A 23,857-nucleotide genomic window follows, 5' to 3' on the forward strand; every position below is an offset into this window, starting at 1 on the left:
GGTTCCTATGCTAGACTTTGCATTAAATAAAATGAACTGAGGTCCTTTTTGGAAAATGTGCATGTTCTGCCATGAAAAGAAATTTGAAAACAACCTCAGATATTTGTTCTGCATTACTCATGAGATTCTGTTTAAAAGGAACGTATTTTCTGTCATGACTGGTGTAGACATGAGCTTATTTTTGACATTCTGTTTCTGAACTTTGAAAAAGAGAGCGAATATTAAATTTTGTGCATAAATTATGTTGTGATATGATTTTGTTCAGTACTCTGTTTGGATAAGATGTGATTTCTAAAAACCTTTGGCATGACTCTCTGATTCTGAATTTGATTATGTTTCCGCTCTGTTCAGTTACGGCCTTGCCACGGGTAATAATAGTGGATACGGTTCAACCACGGGTTATAATAGTGGATACGGCCCAACCACGGATAATAATAGTGGATACAGCCCAATCACGGGTTATAATAGTGGATACGGCCCAACCACAGGTAATAATAGTGGATACGGCCCTGCCACGGGTTAGAGTAGTGGTCTCTATTTGAGTGCACACCTTGGTGACAGAGTGTTTCATGTTCTGATTGGCTATCTGCAGATGCACAACCCTACCACGGAGATTATACATGGCCTCTATTCTGATATGATGTTCTGATGATGATGATGATCATTTATGCTATGCTAAAGAAAATTTTGAATGAAATTACTTCTAAATATTCGCTCTGATATTTTGATAACATGTTCTACTTTCGCACTCTGAAAATAAAAATGTTTTGTTCTGCATTCTGATTTTTGTAAATGCTCATGTTTATACACTGGTATATGTTCTCTGCTTACTGAGTTGTTGATAACTCAACCCTTATCTCCCATATATTTTTCAGATGATTTTGAATAGTCCAACTAAGGATCAGGATTATGGAGCATCGGTGAGCTGATTATTTAAGCATAGTGGTTTACTCATAGAAGAATTCTGAGAAGTGGCGGATTTTTATTGAGAGATTCTGTAGTATTCTGATGACTTTATATTTTAGAGTCTTTAAATATATTGATGAATTGTGAGTTTTAAGTTATAGGGAGTAACTCTTCGATCCCTGCGGGATCGGGGCATTACAAAAAAGGTCTAGAACTATATAAAAAAACTACAGTTAGAAAGCTATCTTCGGCACTGTTATATGAGCAGAGGCATGTTCTAATGCATGCCTGGCCAATATCTTAAAGAACACATTGTGACAAGTGGTTTGATGCCTCACAGAGGATTAGAGAAAACTTTATGGAATGAAGATTTTTTTGCATGGTTTGTAGGGTTTTTACAAGAAGCATGCCAAACTAATGTTAGGTAAATGTTGGGCGAAGTACCATGCTAGATTTTGATGGATAGTAGATGTCCATTAGATAACTTTTAACAATCATGCAAGTATGAGTAGTAGGTGTTGCTTTGAAAGGCATCTAGTATTGAAAGAGAAAGCTGCAATTCATTGAGTCCATGTGTAAGACTCAAATAGGGTAACATATCTAATTGCTCAATGCAAACATCTTTCTACATGTTTATTCACTGAATGCACCGGTGTATATAATGCCTTAGGAAGTGAAAAATATATGATGTAAGTGACATGGGGGGCACCCAAATAACTGGTTTATTTACATGATGAATGAATGATCACTTTGTCTTAGCATGATGATGGTACTTAATTATCTGTGGACTACAGGTTGGTGTTGAGATGAGATGTACAATATAGATTCGGCATGAGTGTGCATATATAGCCATATACTCTATGAAATGTATTCTATTTATGTCAACTTGATGAAATGTATTCTATTTATACTTGATAAAGATTGGGTTATAAATTAACGCTTGTGTATATGACTGCATTTGAATATAGCATTTGTTTAATACCAAATGCATATGGATGGAAACAAATTTGAGGTATTGATCCCAAATTTGTTGGGAAACAATAGAAGTCATTATTTCCAACCCATAGATTTTATGCGTCCCATCATGCTTATTTAAATAAGCATGAGTATTATATTTGCAATATATAGTTGTGCACAAAAAATGCAACCAAAAGTAGTAGTAAAATTTTGTCATATTAAAATTTGATCATATTAAAATTTGATTAATGAAGCAAGTAGGACTTGACATTTGAAGACAACGAAATGAAGTCAAGAGTGGCACATCAATGGAGACAAAGACGAGAAATTTGTACAAATTTATACTTTAAATATATTTTATTTCTAAGCTTTTACTTTCGAAAATATATATATATTTTTTAAAGTAATGTTAAATACAATTTTAGAGTATGTAAACTCTGAGCATTTCCTTTAAAAATAAAAAAGGACCCAAAATTAAAAAGTTGGTTTTTTTAATTAAAAAGTGTCAATTTTTTTCAAAATGCAAGCCTTGAAGATCTTGGATCTATACAAATCATGATTTTCCTTCCGTGAATGATTGCCAAAGGATCGAGATTTCATCTAGATCTACTTATTTTTGTTTTTTTTATGGAAATATACTTCATTTCATTTAATGAAATTGAAGTTACAATTGTGATTTATTAAAATAAAAAAAAACCCAGACTACAAACCAAACTACATATCTACTCTGGGGCACCCCTATACACAAATTTCTTTGTGATAGGTATTGTTTTAACTTCTATAAACTCTCTCATAACAAACCTTCTGGTTTGTCTAAGAAAAGAGTGCTCTTTAAAAATAGAACATCTAGATCTACTTGCAATGAAACAAAAAATCTCTATGCCATTAATACTCTTATGGCACAGTACGCATGACTTTCCTTCTGCAACTGAAGAAAAAAAAAGTCGTCTCTAGGACCGTGAAGTTTTGGAAGATAAAACTTGAGAAATTATGAGCATAGTAGGCCTAGATTGTGGGTCAGCATTCAAGCACTCAGTTGCAAGGTTTACAACAACTACAAGATCATCCAAAATTTGACGTTCTGGAAATGGAAGGCGCTGGTCCAAAACATCCTTCGGGTGTATATTTTCATTAGTTGATGGAGATGAAAGTGAGGAGATGGAATCACCTGGATGCTTTCCTTTTATGACTTCCAATGACAACACCCCAAAGCTATATACATCACATTTCTCAGACACCTTCATTGTATAAGCAAGCTCTGCCAAGAAAAACAAAATTATCCTTAAAAATACTCAAAATGGCAATGAAACTACATTAAACTAAATAAAGTTATAAAAAGGAATAAAAGTGGCTCAAGATTTGCAATTTTTGGTTGGTTATTAAAGGGGTGATTCACAAATTTGATTGGTAGTTAATAATTTGAAGGTGTTTCATATTTTCACCTTAAAATTAATTTGAGAGAACAATAAAATAAATTACCTGGTGCTATATATCCATATGTGCCTGCAAAGGATGTCCAATTGGATGAGTTTAGCTCAAGAAGCTTAGCTGTGCCGAAGTCTGAAACACGAGCCTCATGTTGAGAATCTATCAAGATGTTGCTACTTTTTATGTCCCGATGAATTATTGGTGGTGAGGAGTCATGGTGCATGTAAGACAAGGCATGAGCCACTCCTTTAACAATATTCAACCTCTTATGCCAATCTAATTCTTTAGCAGCCTCTTCGTTCTCCATAATTGTTCTCAAACTACCACATTCGAGGTACTCGTAAACCAAAAGAGAATGTTGAATATGTGAACAGTATCCATGAAGTTTGACGATGTTTCGATGTCGTATTTCGGTTAATGCCCTTATCTCATTTAAGAACTGTTTTTGGATTATTTTCTGATCACCATCAGGTTGTGGGTTGAGTTTCTTCACTGCTACTATCTCACCAGATGGCAAGTTTGCTTTATAGACGACTCCGCATCCTCCATTTCCAATGCAATATATGTCATTAAAACCTTCAGTTGCTTTTTCGATTTCTTCATACATCTTTCTTCCATCGAAAGTACTTAATACCGAAAGTAGTCCTCCATTATGCTTGTTGCTTTCTTTCGATTGTAGATCTTTCTTTCTTCTTTGTAAAACGAGAAGAATTCCGAAGAAGGTTATAAGAAGAAATAATAGTGATCCAACGACAGGGAAAATTACTACAAGCACTCCTTTGTGCGACCTTTCTGAGATATGTTTGCATGGTCGTAGCCCTCTACCATTCCCGCACAATCCCTTATTCCCTTGCAAGTCTTCCATGGGAGCCTGTACAAATGCTTTGCTATTGGGAATGGGACCCTGCAACTCATTGTAGGATACGTCAACATGCAACAAGCCATGCATTTGTTCAAAGGCCGTAGTAATGAAACCGGAAAGATAATTATGAGAGAGGTTCAGATCCTCCAAACTCTGCATTTTGATGATTTCTGATGGTATCTCTCCACTTAAAGAGTTACAGCTTAAATCTAGTACAGATAGATGAATTAAGCTCATGAGTGGTTTTGGAATCCCTTCGCTAAAATTGTTATGGCTTAAATTCAAGTTGTGCAATTTTGGTAGGTTCCCAAGAATATGTGGAATTGGGTCGGTCAACTTGTTTGAGGACACATCGAGAAATTCAAGATTGGTCAGTGATTCAAATTCTGAAGGTAGAGCACTAGAGAGTTGATTGCCATTCAACCACAATTTCTCTAGAGAAGTTAGTTTTCCAAGTTCTTTTGGAATCGCCCCAAGTATGTGATTTAAAGAAAGATCAAGTACATGCAGTTGAGTCGAATTCCCAATATCGAGTGGTATGCCACCAGTAATATTATTCCCCCTCATCTGTAGGGTTCCTAACTTTGGACATTGTCCCCAATTACTTGAAATCTTTCCATGAAAGTAATTGTGGCTTAGATCTATGAATTGCAAGTTTGGATAGACACCAAAGTCCTTAGATATATCTCCAACAAGTTGGTTTCCATTCATGCGGACTCTTACCAAGCTCCTACAGTTTTTCAAGCTTTGGGGAACACGACCAGTGAAATAGTTGTTTTCTACAGAAAAGTTTTGAAGTAGTCCAGAACGACAAATATTTTCAGGCAAATAACCAGTAAATTGGTTTCCACCAAGTAGCAATGACGTTAAGTTCATGGAATCCCCAATTCCTTGTGGAATGGGACCAGAAAGTCTATTTTGAAAAAGAGATAAAATTTCTAAACTGCTCAAATTGGAAAATGAACTTGGAATAGCACCATGGAGTTGGTTCAAGCTCAAATATATTACCATCAAATGCGTCAAGTTTCCTATCTCTTCAGGAATAGAGCCAGAAAGTTTGTTCTGGTCGAGATAAAGACGAGTAAGATTTCTCAAGTTTTTTAAAGAAATTGGAATGGAACCTTCCAAACGGTTTCCAGAAAGAGAAAGATCAATTAAAGAAGTTAAGTGACCTATATCTTTTGGAATGGGTCCAGAAAGTTGGTTCTTGTAGAGATACAACAATGTAAGATTTCCCAAGTTGCATAAAGAAGTTGGAATGAAACCATCCAAATGATTTTTGTAAAGAAAAAGGCCAGTTAGAGAGTTTAGGTGACCGATGTCTTTAGGAATCGAGCCATTTAACTGATTTTCAAAAAGGCTGAGGTATTTAAGATTTGCAAGGAGGCCAATTTCTGGTGGGATTTCTCCAGACAAGAAGTTACGAGACAAATCAAGAAAAATGAGTTTGGAAAGATACTTAATTTGATGCGGAATGGTCCCAAAGAGAGCGTTCACAGAGAGGTTAATATGTGCAAGATTTGAGAAAGACGAAAAAGACAATCCATGAAGCGTACCTTGTAAACCAAAGCTGGTTAGCCTAATTTGGATGACACTTCCAGCAGGGTCGCAAGAAATACCAAACCAGGTGCATGGAATTGTACTCAGGCTTCGATTTGCAGAAGAATTAGTTTGACTACTTGGATGGAAAGTCCATGAAGATAGTCGGGACTGGGTTTCGCTTTGAAGGGTGTTTTTCCATTTCAGAAGAGCAGCAGCTTCTGAGGTATTTGAGGATGAAAAAACCTGCTGAACATACAAGACAAAGGAGATTAGCATGCATACTTTCACAAGGATTGATGATGCCATTCTTTATGGTTTGTTTAATGTCTGATAGTTCATGCCTTAATTTATAAGCACAGGCGTCCCTATCATTTGTGACTTTCCTCTTCTACGGGCCTATCATCACAGTTGTCCTTCTTTTCAAGGAAAGGAAAATAAAAACGCGCTTTTGGAAAGAAAATGGTTTATTCAAAGTCTTCTCCGCTTGTCTAGTAGAAAAGTAATGGGTTGGAAGAAGTAAATTTTTACGATGTAGGACCAACTTTTTACGAATCTCCCATGCACGTTGATCTCCTTCTCCCCCTCGGAGTCGTTTCTTCCAGCCAACCATCATTCACGTTGAAAAAATAAAAACTGTTACCGTTGCCATTCACGTCGATCCCCCTATTCCCTTTTCTTTCCCCCACGTTTTTTTTTCGGTTTCAAATCTCCACAACTACTTCTCGATGCCTCTGTTTCCCCTCTGCACTGATTTTTATTTTTATTTTTCCCTTCCCCACATCGCACTCAACTTCTGTTTCCTCTACACCGAAATAGAGCACAACCTCTTTCCAACCACACGACCGAGAAGCCTACTCCACGGCCACCGTGGGTTGTCAACATTCGTTCACCAGCAACCACGCCCAACAACGAAGCCACTGCTCCTGCACAACGGAAGCTGCCCAAGACTTGTTGCTGCCGCCAGCCCCTGCACGGAACATCAGCCACCATGCACGTTCAGCGGGCCACTCGAAACTGTTACACACCCCAAGCCGCAGCACCTCCACCAACGGCCACCGTCACCGTTGCCATCCCACGGATGAGTAAGCCATCCTCTGTCACTCACGGCAAAAACGCAAGCCTGCTCCATCCTCTATAAATCAAACCAAAACACCCTGTTTTTAATACTCAGAACAGAGCACAAATTCCATGCTTGATGGTTTCATACCGCACGACGCTGCCAGCCGCCGAGTGCACCGAACGCCACCCACTATCGATCCAACCCACCCACCCAGTCACCGTGAGCCCTATCTCGAACCACCAGCCGTTGGTCCAAGAGTCCCCTCGCACAGCCATTCGCAGTAGATAGATGAGGGCTCGGGACACGGTTCGATCTTTTGACCACCACCGATGCCGTGCTCAGCTCCTCCGTCCATGGTTGCACCACCGTGCACGACCTCCACCCCTCACGGTAAGCCTCTATCGCTTTCACCGTCTCTTCCTCTCACGACTCGATCGGTCGCTCTCTCTTTCGCTCTCTCTCCCATCACTTTCTCTCTCTCTTCCAGTGCCATGCCGCCGTGCTCACCACCGTCGATCCCTGCCCAGCTCACTGTCCCATCGCGCCTCTCATCCTCCCTCGGTGAGTATGCCTCTGTGTTGCTCAGTTTTGATCCAGGCGTTCCTTTCATTTTGTCCGACATTCCTTCTTGTTTCTAGCCGTACCCAACGAGCATGCATGTTGATGTTTTTATTTTTCCAAAACGCCCTTTTCATTTTGATGATTTTATGTTGGACTGATTTTATATTAAACTTGTATTAAGTGGGCATTGTTTGATGTAACGCCCCGTCCCCGAGGGTTCGGAGAGTTAACTCATATAACCTGATAATCAACTTTTACAAGGCTAGAGTACTTCCAAATTCAAGAATATATATTTTCTCAAACCTCAAATCACACGTAAATACTTCAATTAAATAAACCATATAAACTCATCTATCCAATTTTCAATCCAGCAACTCAAATAAAATCAACTATTCTTCATGTCTCAAATAACAAATTAAAATAATGAAACATTAACATAAGTCTCCATAAACCGTCTAAATCCATTGAAGCCAACTTAAGAAATATAAATAACTTCCAACATCAACACTAATACCACGAGTTACCCAACAACCATTCACTGCTAATCTTCTCCATAAACTCTAATACTGATCCTCAGCTGAACCATCAATTTCATCTGAAATATTATAGAGATAAGGGGTGAGTTATCAACAACTCAGTAAGCAGAGGACATATACTAGTGTGTAAACATTAGTATTTACAGAAATCAGAATGCAGAACAAAATATTTTCTTTCAGAATGCAGAATCAGAATAATGTTTTCAAAATGCAGCGTTAGAACATGTTACCAAAAATATCAGAGCAATAGTTCAAAAATATTCATAATCAAAATCCCTTTGGCATAACATAAACTGAAACATCACATCTTATCTTGTCATATCAGAACAAATACCATGTTTAACCCCCGTGGTAGGGTTGTGCGAACCCCGGTAGCTAACCGAGCAGAAACAGAATGTGAAACTTCCCCTTATTCATTCTCGGAGCCCCGAGTGTGCACATAGGAAAGTCCACGCAGAAAACCACTTTGTTTCCAAAGTGGGTGCACCAGAAACAGAAAAGTTGGTACCAACCCGAACAGAGGCCACAATTTTACACCCGTGGTGAGGTCAGAACGGAACAGAAACAGAAACAGAATGTTATGCCAGAGGTTTTCAGAAATCGCATCTGATCATATCAGAGTACAAAAAATCTTCAGAACAGAACAAAAATCATATCACAAAAATAATTTATGCACAAATTTCATATTCGCTCTATTTTTCAAAGTTCAGAAATAGAATGTCAGAAATAAGCTCATGTCTACACCAGTCATGACAGAAAATAATTTCTTCTTAAACAGAATCTCATGAGTAATGCAGAACAAATAACTGAGGCAGTTCAAATTTCTTTTCAACATCAAATATGTCTATTTTCCAAAAATAACCTCGGCTCATTTTATTTTAAATGCAAAGTCTAGCATAGGAGCCCCGCATACCTGAACTTCTTAGCCTTTTTATGAAATTCCTCAAACGTCGGACAATAATTAATCGTCACCTATAAAATAATCACGTAATTCTCATAAATTTCCAATTAATCACGTATTTCGATATTTAATCCTAAGCTTATAAAATAATCTATTTAATTCCTCAAAATCTAAAATTACCAATCATCACTTTCTAAAATCATCAGTACTAATTTAATACTATGACTAAAACATTTAAAAGTTCGACCTATTTACTAATGAAAACAACTTATGAAACTAAATACTAAGTAATATAATTATCCCAAAATATTTTAAAATAAACCATGACTATTTTTAAATAGACTAAATCATATCTAAAGTGTAAAAACAAAATTACTCCAATATTATATACTCTTAACCTAAATCTTCACTTAATAACATATTAAAAATAGTTTTCGGTAATCAAAAATAAATAATAGTGTACTAATACAGAAAAAAAAAAAAAAGCCCATAATATAGTAAGCAGTGAAGGGCAATACGGCAATTCATTTTATTCCTTGAAGACAAACCAAAGTAAAACCTACGTAACTGAAAACATGCACGGCGGAAACTACCCAAGGGAATCCGAGGCGCGACGGGCTAGCTGGAGGGACTGCAGTGGTGCGGCAGAAGAGCAGGAGCGCGGCGAGGCTTCCGTCGAGCAGCGCTGGGCACAAGACAAAGAGAGGGAGAGGTGAGCGAGAGAGGGCGGAGAGAAAGGAGGGAGTAACCGAGGGAGTGGAGGCTGAGGAGGAAGAAGAAGAAAAAAAAAAAATATACTGGGCTAAGGTTTCGCGTGGGAAGGCAGCGGCACGAGCTTTCTTCGTATGAATAAAAATAGACGATTGAACATGAAAAGAAAACCCTAGATGAAAACCAAACGGACGCGGGACGTGCATGAAGGACGTGTGTGTGCGCACGACGTGAACGAAAAGAGAAAAAAAATAAACTTACGGAAATAAGAGATAACACCGAAAGAGAAAGAATTAAAAAAATGAAACATCTGGAAAGAAATAAAAAAAAAATAAACGGCCACGACTTCTAAAAGAAAAGAAAAAAAAAAAAAGCGCTATTCAAAATCGTAAATTAAGAACTTAAAAAAAACAATCAAGCTATAAAAAAAATAAATAAGTAAAAATCTAAAGTCCAACTATACAAATTTTGGGTCCGGGTGTTACATTCTCCCCCCCTTAAAAAACTTTCGTCCTCGAAATTTGCTAGTACCCCAAACAAAGCCTAAATATTTATCCGCTACAACAATTCCATGCCTAACCCTTTCGTTAATCATAATATCAAACCTAATTAATATTCTGCAATTGTCGAACCTAATATTTCAAATTCTAACCCTCACATATCGTCGATCATATTCTCCCATAATTTCTCTAGCCATACCCAATCGCATACACTACCCTTTAAAGTCTAGAATATAAACCTCAATAATACAATTAAATACCCAAAAATAACTTTAAAATAAAATCTCCACCCAATATAAAGCCTCAATAAATGACGAAATAAATTCTCAAACTATCATAGTCCTAAAAACATCGAATCACATACCTCGGAAAAGAGCTAAACCCCGCATTTACAACTAACTAGCAGAGAACTCTTAAAACAATATAGTATAATCAAAAAATCCAAGCTTAAATCCTGAATAACCTCGATTCACAAATTTCAAATCCTTAGAAAATCTACTCTCAACCAAACTTTAATATTCTAAGCTACCCTATAAGAACAGTTCCATACAAGCATAACTAATATTGACTAAATTAAAAAGATTTCAAGGAGAAAAAAAAAAAAAGTGAGGTACCTGTGATCTCATTGTTGTCATTCTCATCATCTTCAGATATTAGTGCAAACACTCTGGCCGGTCCCATTCTACGTTGATTATTACCCTGATTCGCTTGTTGGGAACCTGGATGTGGGTTAGGCTTCTTGTTGTCTGTCAGCAGCAAAGGGCATTCCCTGATAAGATGACCGGTCTTACCACATCGAAAACATGTCCCCATTTCCCTTCTGCACTCTCCAGTATGTGCACGATTACAAAACTTACAGAGGCTGTTCGATTGATTTACTTGCATTTGCTTTTGTCCCGAGCTGCTCCCATCATTTCTCTTTTTCCATGGCCCTTGATCCATACTAGAGGATCCATGTGGAGTAGCTCTCTTTCTCTGTTCTTGCAATTCAGCTCCCCTCTTGAGATTCTGCTCAACTAGCATCGCCTTGTGTACTAATTCTGAAAAATTCTGAATCTGAAATATCATCACACGTTCATAAATCCTGTAGTTCAAACCTTCCTCAAACTTCCTAGTCTTTTTCTCCTCATCAGGAATCAAGTATGCGGCGAAACGTGATAATTCCGCAAACCTTGCAGCATACTGGCGCACAGTCATGGTCCCTTGCACCAAGTTAGTGAACTCACGAGCTCTTGCTTCCCTATCAGCCTTAGGGAAAAATCGATCAAAGAAATTCTGCTTGAATTGAGCCCAAACAATTAACCCAGTCCCCTCAGTTTCCCTGATAACTTTCTCAGAATTCCACCATCTCTTTGCTTCTCCAGACAGTTTGAAAGCTGCGAACCTGACTTTTTGCTGATCGGTGCACTCCAAAACACCAAATATTTCTTCAATGTCTTGTATCCAATCTTCCGCAGCGTTCGCATCACCTCTTCCATCAAATATGGGAGGATGCGTTCGATTAAATTGTTCAAACGTGCAACCCCCACCATTATCATCTTCGTTCAAATCTTCAAGAGTTCGAACTCTATGACGAGCAGCCATCCTGGAAGTCTAAACTCGGTGAAACGTTCCAAAATGAAAGAAAACGAAAATAACAGGTAAATAGAATAAAATAAGAGGATAAATAAAATATGCATATAAACACATATACATATATATATATATATCAGATAACTATGCAAATCTGACATCACTTAATACACACTATCACTAGAATCTATAACCTCAAAGTTCCAAATTCAATTCCTAACATCAGCAAAATCTAAAACCTCAAATCCTATCAAAATCAATCATAAGGTTCTTGGAACTCAAACTTAAATATCTACATGGCTATCCTTATAATCCTCCAATTCCTATATTGAAATTTCCACATCTTATGAACCCACAGATATCTAAACCTCAAAGGTCTACAGTATGCAGAATTCAAACCTGTCTCTGATACCAACTGTAACGCCCCGTCCCCGAGGGTCCGGAGAGTTAACTCATATAACCTGATAATCAACTTTTACAAGGCTAGAGTACTTCCAAATTCAAGAATATATATTTTCTCAAACCTCAAATCACACGTAAATACTTCAATTAAATAAACCATATAAACTCATCTATCCAATTTTCAATCCAGCAACTCAAATAAAATCAATTATTCTTCATGTCTCAAATAACAAACTAAAATAATGAAACATTAACATAAGTCTCCATAAACCGTCTAAATCCATTGAAGCCAACTTAAGAAATATAAATAACTTCCAACATCAACACTAATACCACGAGTTACCCAACAACCATTCACTGCTAATCTTCTCCATAAACTCTAATACTGATCCTCAGCTGAACCATCAATTTCATCTGAAATATTATAGAGATAAGGGGTGAGTTATCAACAACTCAGTAAGCAGAGGACATATACTAGTGTGTAAACATGAGTATTTACAGAAATCAGAATGCAGAACAAAATATTTTCTTTCAGAATGCAGAATTAGAATAATGTTTTCAAAATGCAGCGTTAGAACATGTTACCAAAAATATCTGTAACACCCCGTATTTTAGTGTAATTTTTACTGAAGGATTTTTATTATTTATTCAAAAATTTATCCTCTTATTTTAAAATTGGTTGGATTTTTAGTGAGTTTATTTCTATGATTTTAATTTGTTAATTTGGTGAAAATTATTTTATTGTGTGCTTTCTTGATATTTATTTATTGTTATGCATTTAAATTGCTTATAATATTTAAATTAATCACTGGGTGATTTAATTATTTCAATTTGACTTTACCATTACGTTTAAATTATTTTATTTAATTTGTGGTTTTAAAATCGTTTCCGTTGGATCATTTTCGTGACCCAAGTTATGAGGATTGGACCTCATTTCTTTTCCCCTCTTTTTCTTTCCTCTCCTTTTCTTTTCCTTTTTTTTTCTTTTCTCCTTATTTCCTTCGGTTTCTTTCTCTCCCGCGCGAGCCCGACCCTCTCTCTCTCCCCGTGCGACTTCGGCCTCCACCCAACCCACCGCCGTCGAGCCGCCGTGGTCGACACCGCCCCCTCCATTTGGTTCCCCTGCCGCCGGCGACCTCACCCTACCAACCTCACTTCCATCCGAGCCATCGTTAGCCTCCACGCACGGCTTGAAGCCGCGGCCTTCACCTCCTTCGCGCGCCGCCATCGCGCCACCTTTGGCCACCATCTTCCTACCACTTCATCCCGGACCTCTTGGCAACCCTTTGGACCCAACCCCAGCTCCGATCCGTCACCGGTGAAGCCCCACCAAGTCCATTTCCGATTTTTACGTTTTTGGCCTTAAACCACGTTTTGCGCCGTCATCCACGGCAAACCACCACCACCATTGGCTTCACCGACCTCTCTAGGCCCTACCCTATCAATTTTGGGTCTTGGTTTGTCCCCGTTGAAAAGTGAGTTTTTGAGACCCACGGCCACAGTGTATTTTACACTGTGACATTGCTGAACCGCCACTTCTTGCAGTTTCGTGATCCTTCGGAAATCATTATATAGCAATGTAAGTATTTTTTTCAAAGAATTCTCGTGAATTTAATGTATTTTTGCACTAGCACATTACACTGTATTTTAATTGCTGGTTGGTTTTGCCGGACTGAGTCCGAGGAGTAACGGGGTTGATTGGATTGGGTGATGGAGTTGTTAGTATGATTGGTTTAGACTATGAGATTTGTTGGCTGTTCGGGTTTAAATATTGGTGTTTTGTGTATGACGTGGGTTGTGGTGGATATTGGTGATTTTATGAAGTAATGATATACTTTGGGATTATGAGGATTTTTAAGTTTTGAGAAATTAAGATAGATTATTTTAGAAGCTTAGGCTTAAATATGGAAATCCGTAATTGGTTGAAAACTTACGGAAATTGTGTGATTATTTTTTATAGGTGACGATTATTAGTCGACTCAACATTTTTTGAAGAAATTTCTGAAAAGCTAAGAAGTCCAGGTAAGCGGGGTTCATATACTAGTTTTGCATAAAAGAAATAAAATGAGGTTGACTTTGAGAATAAACGTGTTTGTTTTTGAAAAGAAATGATCTGAAAACAACCTCAGATGTTCTTTTTTCTGCATATGCATAAATTCAATATATGAGAAAGTATTTTCTGTCATGACTGGTGTAGACATGAGCTAGTTTTGTGCACTTTGTTTCTGAACTATGTAAAAGAGCGAATAAGGAATTCTAAAAGTTTTGTTATGAACAAATGAGAATATTTTGTTTATGTTTATCTCGAACATGTGAAATGATCTGAAGCCTTTCAGTGTTTTGTTTTGATATGATGTGTCATCTGAAAACCTTGGCATGAAGTTCTGATTCTGTATATGATTGTAATCGGATTTTCGATGAAATCCGTTCTGTTTCTGTTAAGGCCCAGCCACGGGTATAATGGTGGTTTATAACCCTACCACGGGGGTGAAACATGGTATACGGCCCAGCCACGGGTATAATGGTGGTTTATAACCCTACCACGGGGGTGAAACATGGAAAATGGCCCAGCCACGGGTATAATGGTGGTTTATAACCCTACCACGGGGGTGAAACATGGAATATGGCCCAGCCACGGGTATAATGGTGGTTTATAACCCTACCACGGGGGTTAAACATGGTATTGTCCCGATGTGATATTAAATGAAGATAAGATTATAATGTTTCAGTTTAGAAATGTCAACGGATTCTATTTTTGGAATAAGTTTATTTTTCTGAAAATTTCGCTCTAATGTTTTTGTACAAGTTTTGTTTCTACATTCTGAAAGTAAATTTTCTGTTCGGCTTATCAAATGTTATAAATGCTCATGTTTACATGCTAGTATATGCTCTCTGCTTACTGAGTTGTTGATAACTCACCCGTTAATCTTCATAATATTTCAGATGACATCGATGGCTCAGCTGAAGATCAGTATTAGAGTCTATGGAGAAGATTAGCATTGATTTGTTGTTGGGTATCACATGATATTAGTGTTGGTGTTGGAGGTTAATTATCTTTCTTAAGTTTGCTTCAGTGGATTTAGACGGTTTATGGATACTTATGTTAATGTTATATTATTTCTAGTTGTTATTTGAGACATGAAAAAAAGTTGATTTTATTTGGGTTGTTGAATTTTGGATAGATGAGTTTATTTGATTTATTTAATTGAAGTATATACGTTCGATTTGAGGTTTGGGAAAATGGATAAATTCTTGAATTTGGAAGTACTCTAGCCTTGTTAGAGTTGATTATCAGGTTTTATGAGTTAACTCTCCGGACCCTCGGGGTCAGGGCGTTACATATCAGAGCAATAGTTTAAAAATATTCATAATCAAAATCCCTTTGGCATAGCATAAACTGAAACATCACATCTTATCTTGTCATATCAGAACAAATACCATGTTTAACCCCCGTGGTAGGGTTGTGCGAACCCCGGTAGCTAACCGAGCAGAAACAGAATGTGAAACTTCCCCTTATTCATTCTCGGAGCCCCGAGTGTGCACATAGGAAAGTCCACGCAGAAAACCACTTTGTTTCCAAAGTGGGTGCACCAGAAACAGAAAAGTTGGTACCAACCCGAACAGAGGCCACAATTTTACACCCGTGGTGAGGTCAGAACGGAACAGAAACAGAAACAGAATGTTATGCCAGAGGTTTTCAGAAATCACATCAGATCATATCAGAGTACAGAAAATCTTCAGAACAGAACAAAAATCATATCACAAAAATAATTTATGCACAAATTTCATATTCGCTCTATTTTTCAAAGTTCAGAAATAGAATGTCAGAAATAAGCTCATGTCTACACCAGTCATGACAGAAAATAATTTCTTCTTAAACAGAATCTCATGAGTAATGCAGAACAAATAACTGAGGCAGTTCAAATTTCTTTTCAACATCAAATATGTCTATTTTCCAAAAATAACCTCAGCTCATTTTATTTTAAATGCAAAGTCTAGCATAGGAGCCCCGCTTACCTGAACTTCTTAGCCTTTTTTTGAAATTCCTCAAACGTCGGACAATAATTAATCGTCACCTATAAAAGAATCACGTAATTCTCATAAATTTTCAATTAATCACGTATTTCGATATTTAATCCTAAGCTTATAAAATAATCTATTTAATTCCTCAAAATCTAAAATTACCAATCATCACTTTCTAAAATTGTCAGTACTAATTTAATACTATGACTAAAACATTTAAAAGTTCGACCTATTTACTAATGAAAACAACTTATGAAACTAAATACTAAGTAATATAATTATCCCAAAATATTTTAAAATAAACCATGACTATTTTTAAATAGACTAAATCATATCTAAAGTGTAAAAACAAAATTACTCCAATATTATATACTCTTAACCTAAATCTTCACTTAATAACATATTAAAAATAGTTTTCGGTAATCAAAAATAAATAATAGTGTACTAATACAGAAAAAAAAAAAAAAGCCCATAATATAGTAAGCAGTGAAGGGCAATACGGCAATTCATTTTATTCCTTGAAGACAAACCAAAGTAAAACCTACGTAACTGAAAACATGCACGGCGGAAACTACCCAAGAGAATCCGAGGCGCGACGGGCTGGCTGGAGGGACTGCAGTGGTGCGGCAGAAGAGCAGGAGCGCGGCGAGGCTTCCGTCGAGCAGCGCTGGGCACAAGACAAAGAGAGGGAGAGGTGAGCGAGAGAGGGCGGAGAGAAAGGAGGGAGTAACCGAGGGAGTGGAGGCTGAGGAGGAAGAAGAAGAAAAAAAAAAAATATACTGGGCTAAGGTTTCGCGTGGGAAGGCAGCGGCGCGAGCTTTCTTCGTATGAATAAAAATAGACGATTGAACATGAAAAGAAAACCCTAGATGAAAACCAAACGGACGCGGGACGTGCATGAGGGACGTGTGTGTGCGCACGACGTGAACGAAAAGAGAAAAAAAATAAACTTACGGAAATAAGAGATAACACCGAAAGAGAAAGAATTAAAAAAATGAAACATCCGGAAAGAAATAAAAAAAAATAAACGGCCACGACTTCTAAAAGAAAAGAAAAAAAAAACGCTATTCAAAATCGTAAATTAAGAACTTAAAAAAAAACAATCAAGCTATAAAAAAAATAAATAAGTAAAAATCTAAAGTCCAACTATACAAATTTTGGGTCCGGGTGTTACATTTGAAGTATAAGAATTTACATTTATGATTCAAGTTAAATTACTAAATATTTTTACAATTTGGTTTTGGTAGCAAACTGTAAGTATTTTAATCTCTAATTTTTTTTAAGCACTTTAAGCCTATTATATGAAATAAACCTTGTATGATTTTAAATTATATATGATTAGTAGTTTGCAATAATTTTTAATATAAATATTGTTAATATATATTGTATGAACTACTATTGTTTAAAGAAATTTATGATTTCCTCCTACATTATATGGTAGTGGTATTAAATTATATATGATTTCAATAATAGTTTATAAATATGAGTTTTAAATATGATTAAGTTAATTTTCAATATGAATCTAAGTTGTTTTACCATATTTGATAAAATTCTATTATGCTAAGTTAAGAATATATATAATAATAATAGTATATATTATATTTCTGATATCTTAATAATTATCAAAGCTATTTTTTGTGGTATGAATTTAGGTAAATGAAGAGTTTTAGCAAGTCCTTTTAGAAGTTTAGTAGCGCTTAGTGTTCTGTATAGATGACGATTGACATTCATTCAACACAATTGTGGAAAGATTCAGAATAGTTAAAAGTCCAGGTAAGCGGGGTTCATATACTAGTTTTGCATAAAAGAGATGAAATGAGGTTGACTTTAAAAATAAGCATGATTGTTTTTTACAAGAAATCTGAAAATGACCTCAGATGTTTATTCTGTATATGCATAAATTCTATTTAAGAGAAAGTATTTTCTATCTTGACTGGTGTAGACATGAGCTAATTTTGTGTATTCTGTTTTCTGAACTCTGCAAAAAGAGTGAATATGGAAATTTAAAAGTTTTTGTTATGAATAAATGAAAATGTTTTGATTCTGTTTATTTCGAACATGTGAAATGATTTGAAAATGTTCAGTATTCGGTTTTGATATAATGTGGCATCTGAAAACCTTGGCATGATTTTTTGATTTTGTATCCTGGTTTCGATGTTGTTCTATTATGTTTCTGTTAAGGCTCAGCCACGAGTATAATGGCGGTTTATAACTATAACGCCCCATTCCCAGAGGTCCAGAGAGTTAGCTCTTAATATTTAAAATTAACTTAAATAACACAACTATAAAATTCAGAAAATCCCATAAAATATTAATCCACTTAATCAAACCAAAAATCTAAGTTCCTCCAGGGTGACAATAAAGAAATCCCTAATAATGTAAATTAGAAATTCTCCAAAAACTCGAAAACATCCTCAACTCATCAAATCAAATACCCGAAAAATAAATCAGTTTACTAACTACAACTCTCAAATAAGCATTTGTACCCTCAGACACTTATTCCACTACGATCATCACACCTTTCTTAACTTTCTACTCTTGTTCTCCAGCTGAACCATCAAAATTATTTGAAAAATATATGGAGATAAGGGATGAGTTATCAACAACTCAGTAAGCAGAGGACATATAATAGTGTGTAAACATGAGCATTTACAGAAATTAGAATGCAGAACAAAACATTTTCATTTTCAGAGTGCGGAAGCAAAACATGTTATCAAAATATCAGAACGAAGATTTAGAAATAATTTCATTCAAAAGTATTCTTTGGCATAGCATAAATGATCATCATTATCATCAGAACATTATATCAGAACAAAGGCCATGTATAACCCCCGTGGTAGGGTTGTGCATCTGCGGATAGCCAAGTAGAACATAAATCACTCTGTCACCAATGTGTGCACTCAAAACAGAGACCACTACTATAACTCGTGGCAGGGCCGTATCCACTATTATTACCCGTAGTTGGGCCGTATCCACTATTATAACCCGTGGTTGGGCCGTATCCACTATTATTACCCGTGGTTGAGCCGTATCCACTATTGTAACCCGTGGTTGGGCCGTATGCCACTATCACCCGTGGTAGGGCCATAACTAAACAGAGCGGAAACAGAATCAGAGAGTCATGCCAAAGTTTTTCAGAAATCACGTCTTATCCAAACAGGGTACTGAACAAAATCTTCAAAACATAACAAAATCATATCACAACATAATTTATGCACAAATTTCATATTCGCTCTTTGTTTTCAAAGTTCAGAAATAAAATGTCAAAAATAAGCTCATGTATACACCAGTCATGATAGAAAATACATTTTTCTTAAACAGAATCTCATGAGTAATGCAGAACAAATAACTGAGGTAGTTCAAATTTCTTTTCAAAATCAAATATGTATATTTTCTAAAAATAACCTCAACTCATTTTATTTTAATGCAAAGTCTAGTATAGGAACCCCGCTTACCTACACTTCTTAGCTTTTTCAGAATTTTTCTCAAAATGTCGAATAATAATTAATCGTCACCTATAAAATAATCACATAATTCCCGTAAATTTCCAATCAACCACTTATTTCGATATTTAATCCTAAACTTCTAAAATAACCTATTTAATTCCTCAAAACCTAAAATTCTCATAATTTCCAAAATACCCTCATTTTCCCAAAACCTTCAATATCCACCTAAACGAATTCGTACTGAATAGGAACTTAATTAAGCAAGTGTTAAGACAATTACGGAACTCAATAAAAAGTAATATTTAAAATATCTGAAGTACTGACAACGTATTATAAATTAATAGAATACTTAGACTACTTTAAAAATCTTATGAAATACGCCATGAAAAATTCTTCTCTTAAAAAAATAGGTTTACTTCCTTTAGTTAACAATATTATTAAAATATTTTCTACACAAAAATAATGTTTTATGAGACTTAAAACCCAAACTCATTTCAACATAACAACAAAAATAAATAAATAAATACCCTTCATCCGAACACATGTTTCTGGAAATTATAGGGATAAAACTAGTAATAAAATTCAACTATCAAGTTAACACTTAGAAAAGAAAAACTTTTGCACGTAAACTAATCCTATTAACACTGTGAAAAGAAACACAACTTATAACCGCACGGAGGCTCATCGAGAGAGAAGTGAAACGTGCGGCGGGGCAAAGGGCTGAGTGGTGGACAACAGTGGCCACGACGGTGGCGCACCTAGAGAGAGAGACCAATAATGAGAGAGAGAGAGGGTGATAAGCGAGAGAGCATGGAGAATGAGAGAGAGTAACCGTGATGGAAAAGAAAAATTATGGATGAGAGTCAAAGGCCTCACCAATCGGCACGGGGTGACAAGGGTCTCACAGCCAATGATTGCTGTTGCTTTTATGGTGGTTTATAGTGGCTTGCGGTGGAATAACACTGAGGGAGAGAGAGTTGTACGCATCATGCAGCTTGCATGGGGCTTCAGACGGTGGCGTTGGACATCACTGGGCGGTGGAGGCTTGCTTTCCGGCGTCGTCTGATGCTGCTGACAGTGGCGTCGTTGCCCAACTGAGGCAAGGCATGGTTCTCACTTTGAGCGACAATGCTTTGTTTCCATGGTTCCAAAACAGAGCAGCTCTAGTTTTTGCTTTCAACGGACGATGGTGGATGGTGGCGTTTATGTGTTGAACGGCTGAGGAGTATGGGTCAACAGGCGGGTCTGGCGGCTTGTGGTGTTGTTGCGGTGTAAGTGGAGCTGGTTCTCTTTTGATGACACAGAGGGGTTGTGAACGAGAGGTTACAGTGGGTGATGGAGGCTGAGGCGTGAAAAGGAAAAAGCGGCAACTACGTTGAGGATGAAGAACGTGCAATTATATAGATGAATGGGCGACCAAAAAAAAAATATAAAACCCTAGAGAGCCGAGAGAGAGACGTGTGTGCGGATGGAAGTTTGTGTTGTGTGTGTGCATGGAGTGGACGGAAGCACTAACGGGTGAAAGAGAAATATAGACGGAAAGGATCAAATGTGTGGAAAAAAAGAAGAAGAAAAAAAAAACGTGCGAAGAAACTAAAATAAAATAAAATGAACTAAAAAATAAACAAATAAAAATAAAATAAAATTTGAGCATGTTGGGTTCGGGTGTTACAATAACCCTACCACGGGGGTTAAACATGGTATACGGCTCAGCCACGGGTATAATGATGGTTTGTAACCCTACCATGGGGGTGAAACATGATATACATTTGTCCCGATGCAATGCTCGGATATGATATAAAGATGATGAAGATGATATCTCAGTTTATGATATGCCGAAGGATTTTTGAATAAGAAAGCTTTTCTGAAAGTTTCGCTTTGATGTTTTATAACAAATTTTGTTTATGCATTCTTAAAGTAAATATGTTAGTTCTGCATTCTGAAAATAAATATTTTATTTTGCATACCGAACTTTATAAATGCTCATGTTTACATGCTAGTATAAGTTCTTTGCTTACTGAGTTCTTGATAACTCATCACTTATCTCTACAATATTTTTCAGATATTTTGATGGTTCAGCTAATGATCAAGATTATGAGGCATTGAGTGAAATGATTTAATTATAGTGGATTAAGTATAGAAAGTTTTTATGAGTAGTGGCGATTTTTTTTTATTAAGAAATTTTATTGTGTTATGATGACTTGGTATTTTGAAAAATTGATTCTATTGAAGAAATTAGTTTGAATCGAAATTTCTATATGATATTGGAAATTTAGAGTCTATTATTATATTGTTGAAATGTGAGTTTAAGTGATAAGAAGTAACTCTCTGATCCCTGCGAGACCGGGACGTTACATATTATATGCTGCACTCGCCCTCAATATCCCTGTTTCTGCTTCCAATAATTCCCAAGAACGTGTGGTGTGTAGTTGAAGGACAAAATCGGGTTATAATGGACACGATATTTAGGATGGCCTGCAGCTTTCACAATTTGATCACTTGTTTGGTATTAAGCTCAGCTTAAAAATTAACAAATTAATAAATACAAATTAATAAAATTAGCACCGTTTGGTTTCATTTTTCACTACCAATATGATACACATTGGAGCATTTTCCCTCTTTCTAAGCAACATGTTGCCTTTTCTCCTAGTCATAATTTATTTTCTAAACGTGAGTTTTCTCTAATACATTGTGACATTTTTTAACCCATTTTCCACTCCTTTATTAAATTTAATGTAGGTTTTGTTAACTAGTTGAAGAGAGGAATGGACTTTAATCTACTGTTGTTGCAAATCATATCTTCTACACCTTCAATCATTACACCACCGTTAACTCATTTGTGGCATCGCAATTTTGGACATTTGTCATTTTTTTATGTCATTTTTCACTACCAATAATTAGACATTGGAGTATTTGCCCTCTTTCTAAGCAACATGTTGACTTCTCTCCTAGTCTTCATTAAGTTTCTAAACATAAGTTTTCTTGGTACAATATTGTCACATTTGAAGACCCATTTCCCATTCTATGAATTTTAAAGTATGTTTTTTTGACTTTGTGAAGAGATTAGACTAGACTTTAATCTACAATTGCTGCAAATCACATCTTCTATACCTTCAATCATCATAACACTATTTTCTCATTTATGGCATTGTAATTTTGAATGTTTTTCATTATTTGGTTTCATTTTTCGCTACCAATATAATACAGATTGAAGTATTTGTCCTCTTTCTAAGCAGCATGTTGCCTTTTCTCCTAGCCACCATTAATTTCCTAAACATTATTTTTCTCTGATACATTGTGAGATTTTTTGACTCATTTCCCACTCCTTTACTGATTTTTAGGTAGGTTTTATTAACCATTATTCATTATGTGATCCTAATGACTTCCAATTGGATTTCAATCAAATCAATGATCCCTGAAGATCGGTCCACAAATTCTATCATCTAGAACTAGTATACCATGACAATGCTCTTAATTTGTTACCTTATTTAGATATTTGTCTACTTGTACATATTTTATTTGTACCTAAAAATAAAATTCAAACTTTACAACTTGAGAGAGCGTATCACTAAAACCAAGGCCTTGCCACTTGAGCCTTGAACTCCTAGGATTTCAATAAGCTATTTACTTTTTTTTTTTTTAAAGAAAAGACAGGCTCACATGTCCATGAGCAACCTCTTCCCAATATTATTAGAAGCCCTCATTTAAGGCGGAGGAAAATTGTGGTAAAAAAAGAACACGTGGGACTAAAAAATATTACAACAAAACCATACCAAATAAATAAAACACATGCAACAGACTAACCTGTTGATGAAGTCATTAATACAACGACCTCAAACAGACCAATAATACAGATGGCAAACCATAAACAAGCCAGAGCCCAGTGATCCACATAAATCCCAACGATCATCTCCATGACAATCCGTATCACTCCAATCTCTCAACCTGCAGCCTTTCTTATAGATGGCAAACCCAGTGCATCCAATCTAAGAATACCCCTCAGATTTCTTGGCAAACAAATTCTCTGACAATAGCTCCATGTCAGTCCCTCTTCACCTTTCTGTGCTAGATAGTCAGCCACTTGGTTCTCTTCTCTGAATTGATGAACCACCTTATATTGTAAGCCACTTAATTCCTTTATGAGGTCATCCCAGTAATCCCACAGATACCATACACTACAACATTTCTTCTTCAACCAATCGACTACAATTTTTGAATCACATTCCAAAACCACCTGCGTACAGGCCATAGATTTACACAAAAGAACTCCTTGCAACAGCGCTCGCAGCTTCGCCTCATTGTTGGTTCCGAAACCATATGGTGCAGAAAAATCAGCCTGAATATGTCCTCTATGATCCCGTATCACTCCACCCCCACCACAGTTTCCTGGATTCCCACGATAACTCCCATCCACATTTAGCTTCCACCAACCACGAAGAGGTTTCAACCA

The 23,857-nt window shown here is 36.4% G+C and overlaps 1 protein-coding gene across 1 annotated transcript; it reads right to left on the bottom strand.

Moving 5' to 3' along the window:
• Positions 1–2,541: 2,541 nt before the first annotated feature.
• On the bottom strand, positions 2,542–5,998 carry LOC109018915 (MDIS1-interacting receptor like kinase 2-like). Its single transcript, XM_019001111.2, has 2 exons — positions 3,343–5,998; positions 2,542–3,121 (listed from the first exon to the last, which is right to left on the bottom strand). The coding sequence occupies exons 1-2, from the start codon at positions 5,969–5,971 to the stop codon at positions 2,814–2,816; spliced, it is 2,937 nt and encodes a 978-aa protein (XP_018856656.2). The 5' UTR covers positions 5,972–5,998; the 3' UTR covers positions 2,542–2,813.
• Between the last annotated feature and the right edge of the window lie 17,859 nt (positions 5,999–23,857).

This window comes from Juglans regia, chromosome 11, assembly GCF_001411555.2.
Source record: "Juglans regia cultivar Chandler chromosome 11, Walnut 2.0, whole genome shotgun sequence".
In the NCBI taxonomy this organism is placed as follows: Eukaryota; Viridiplantae; Streptophyta; class Magnoliopsida; order Fagales; family Juglandaceae; genus Juglans; species Juglans regia.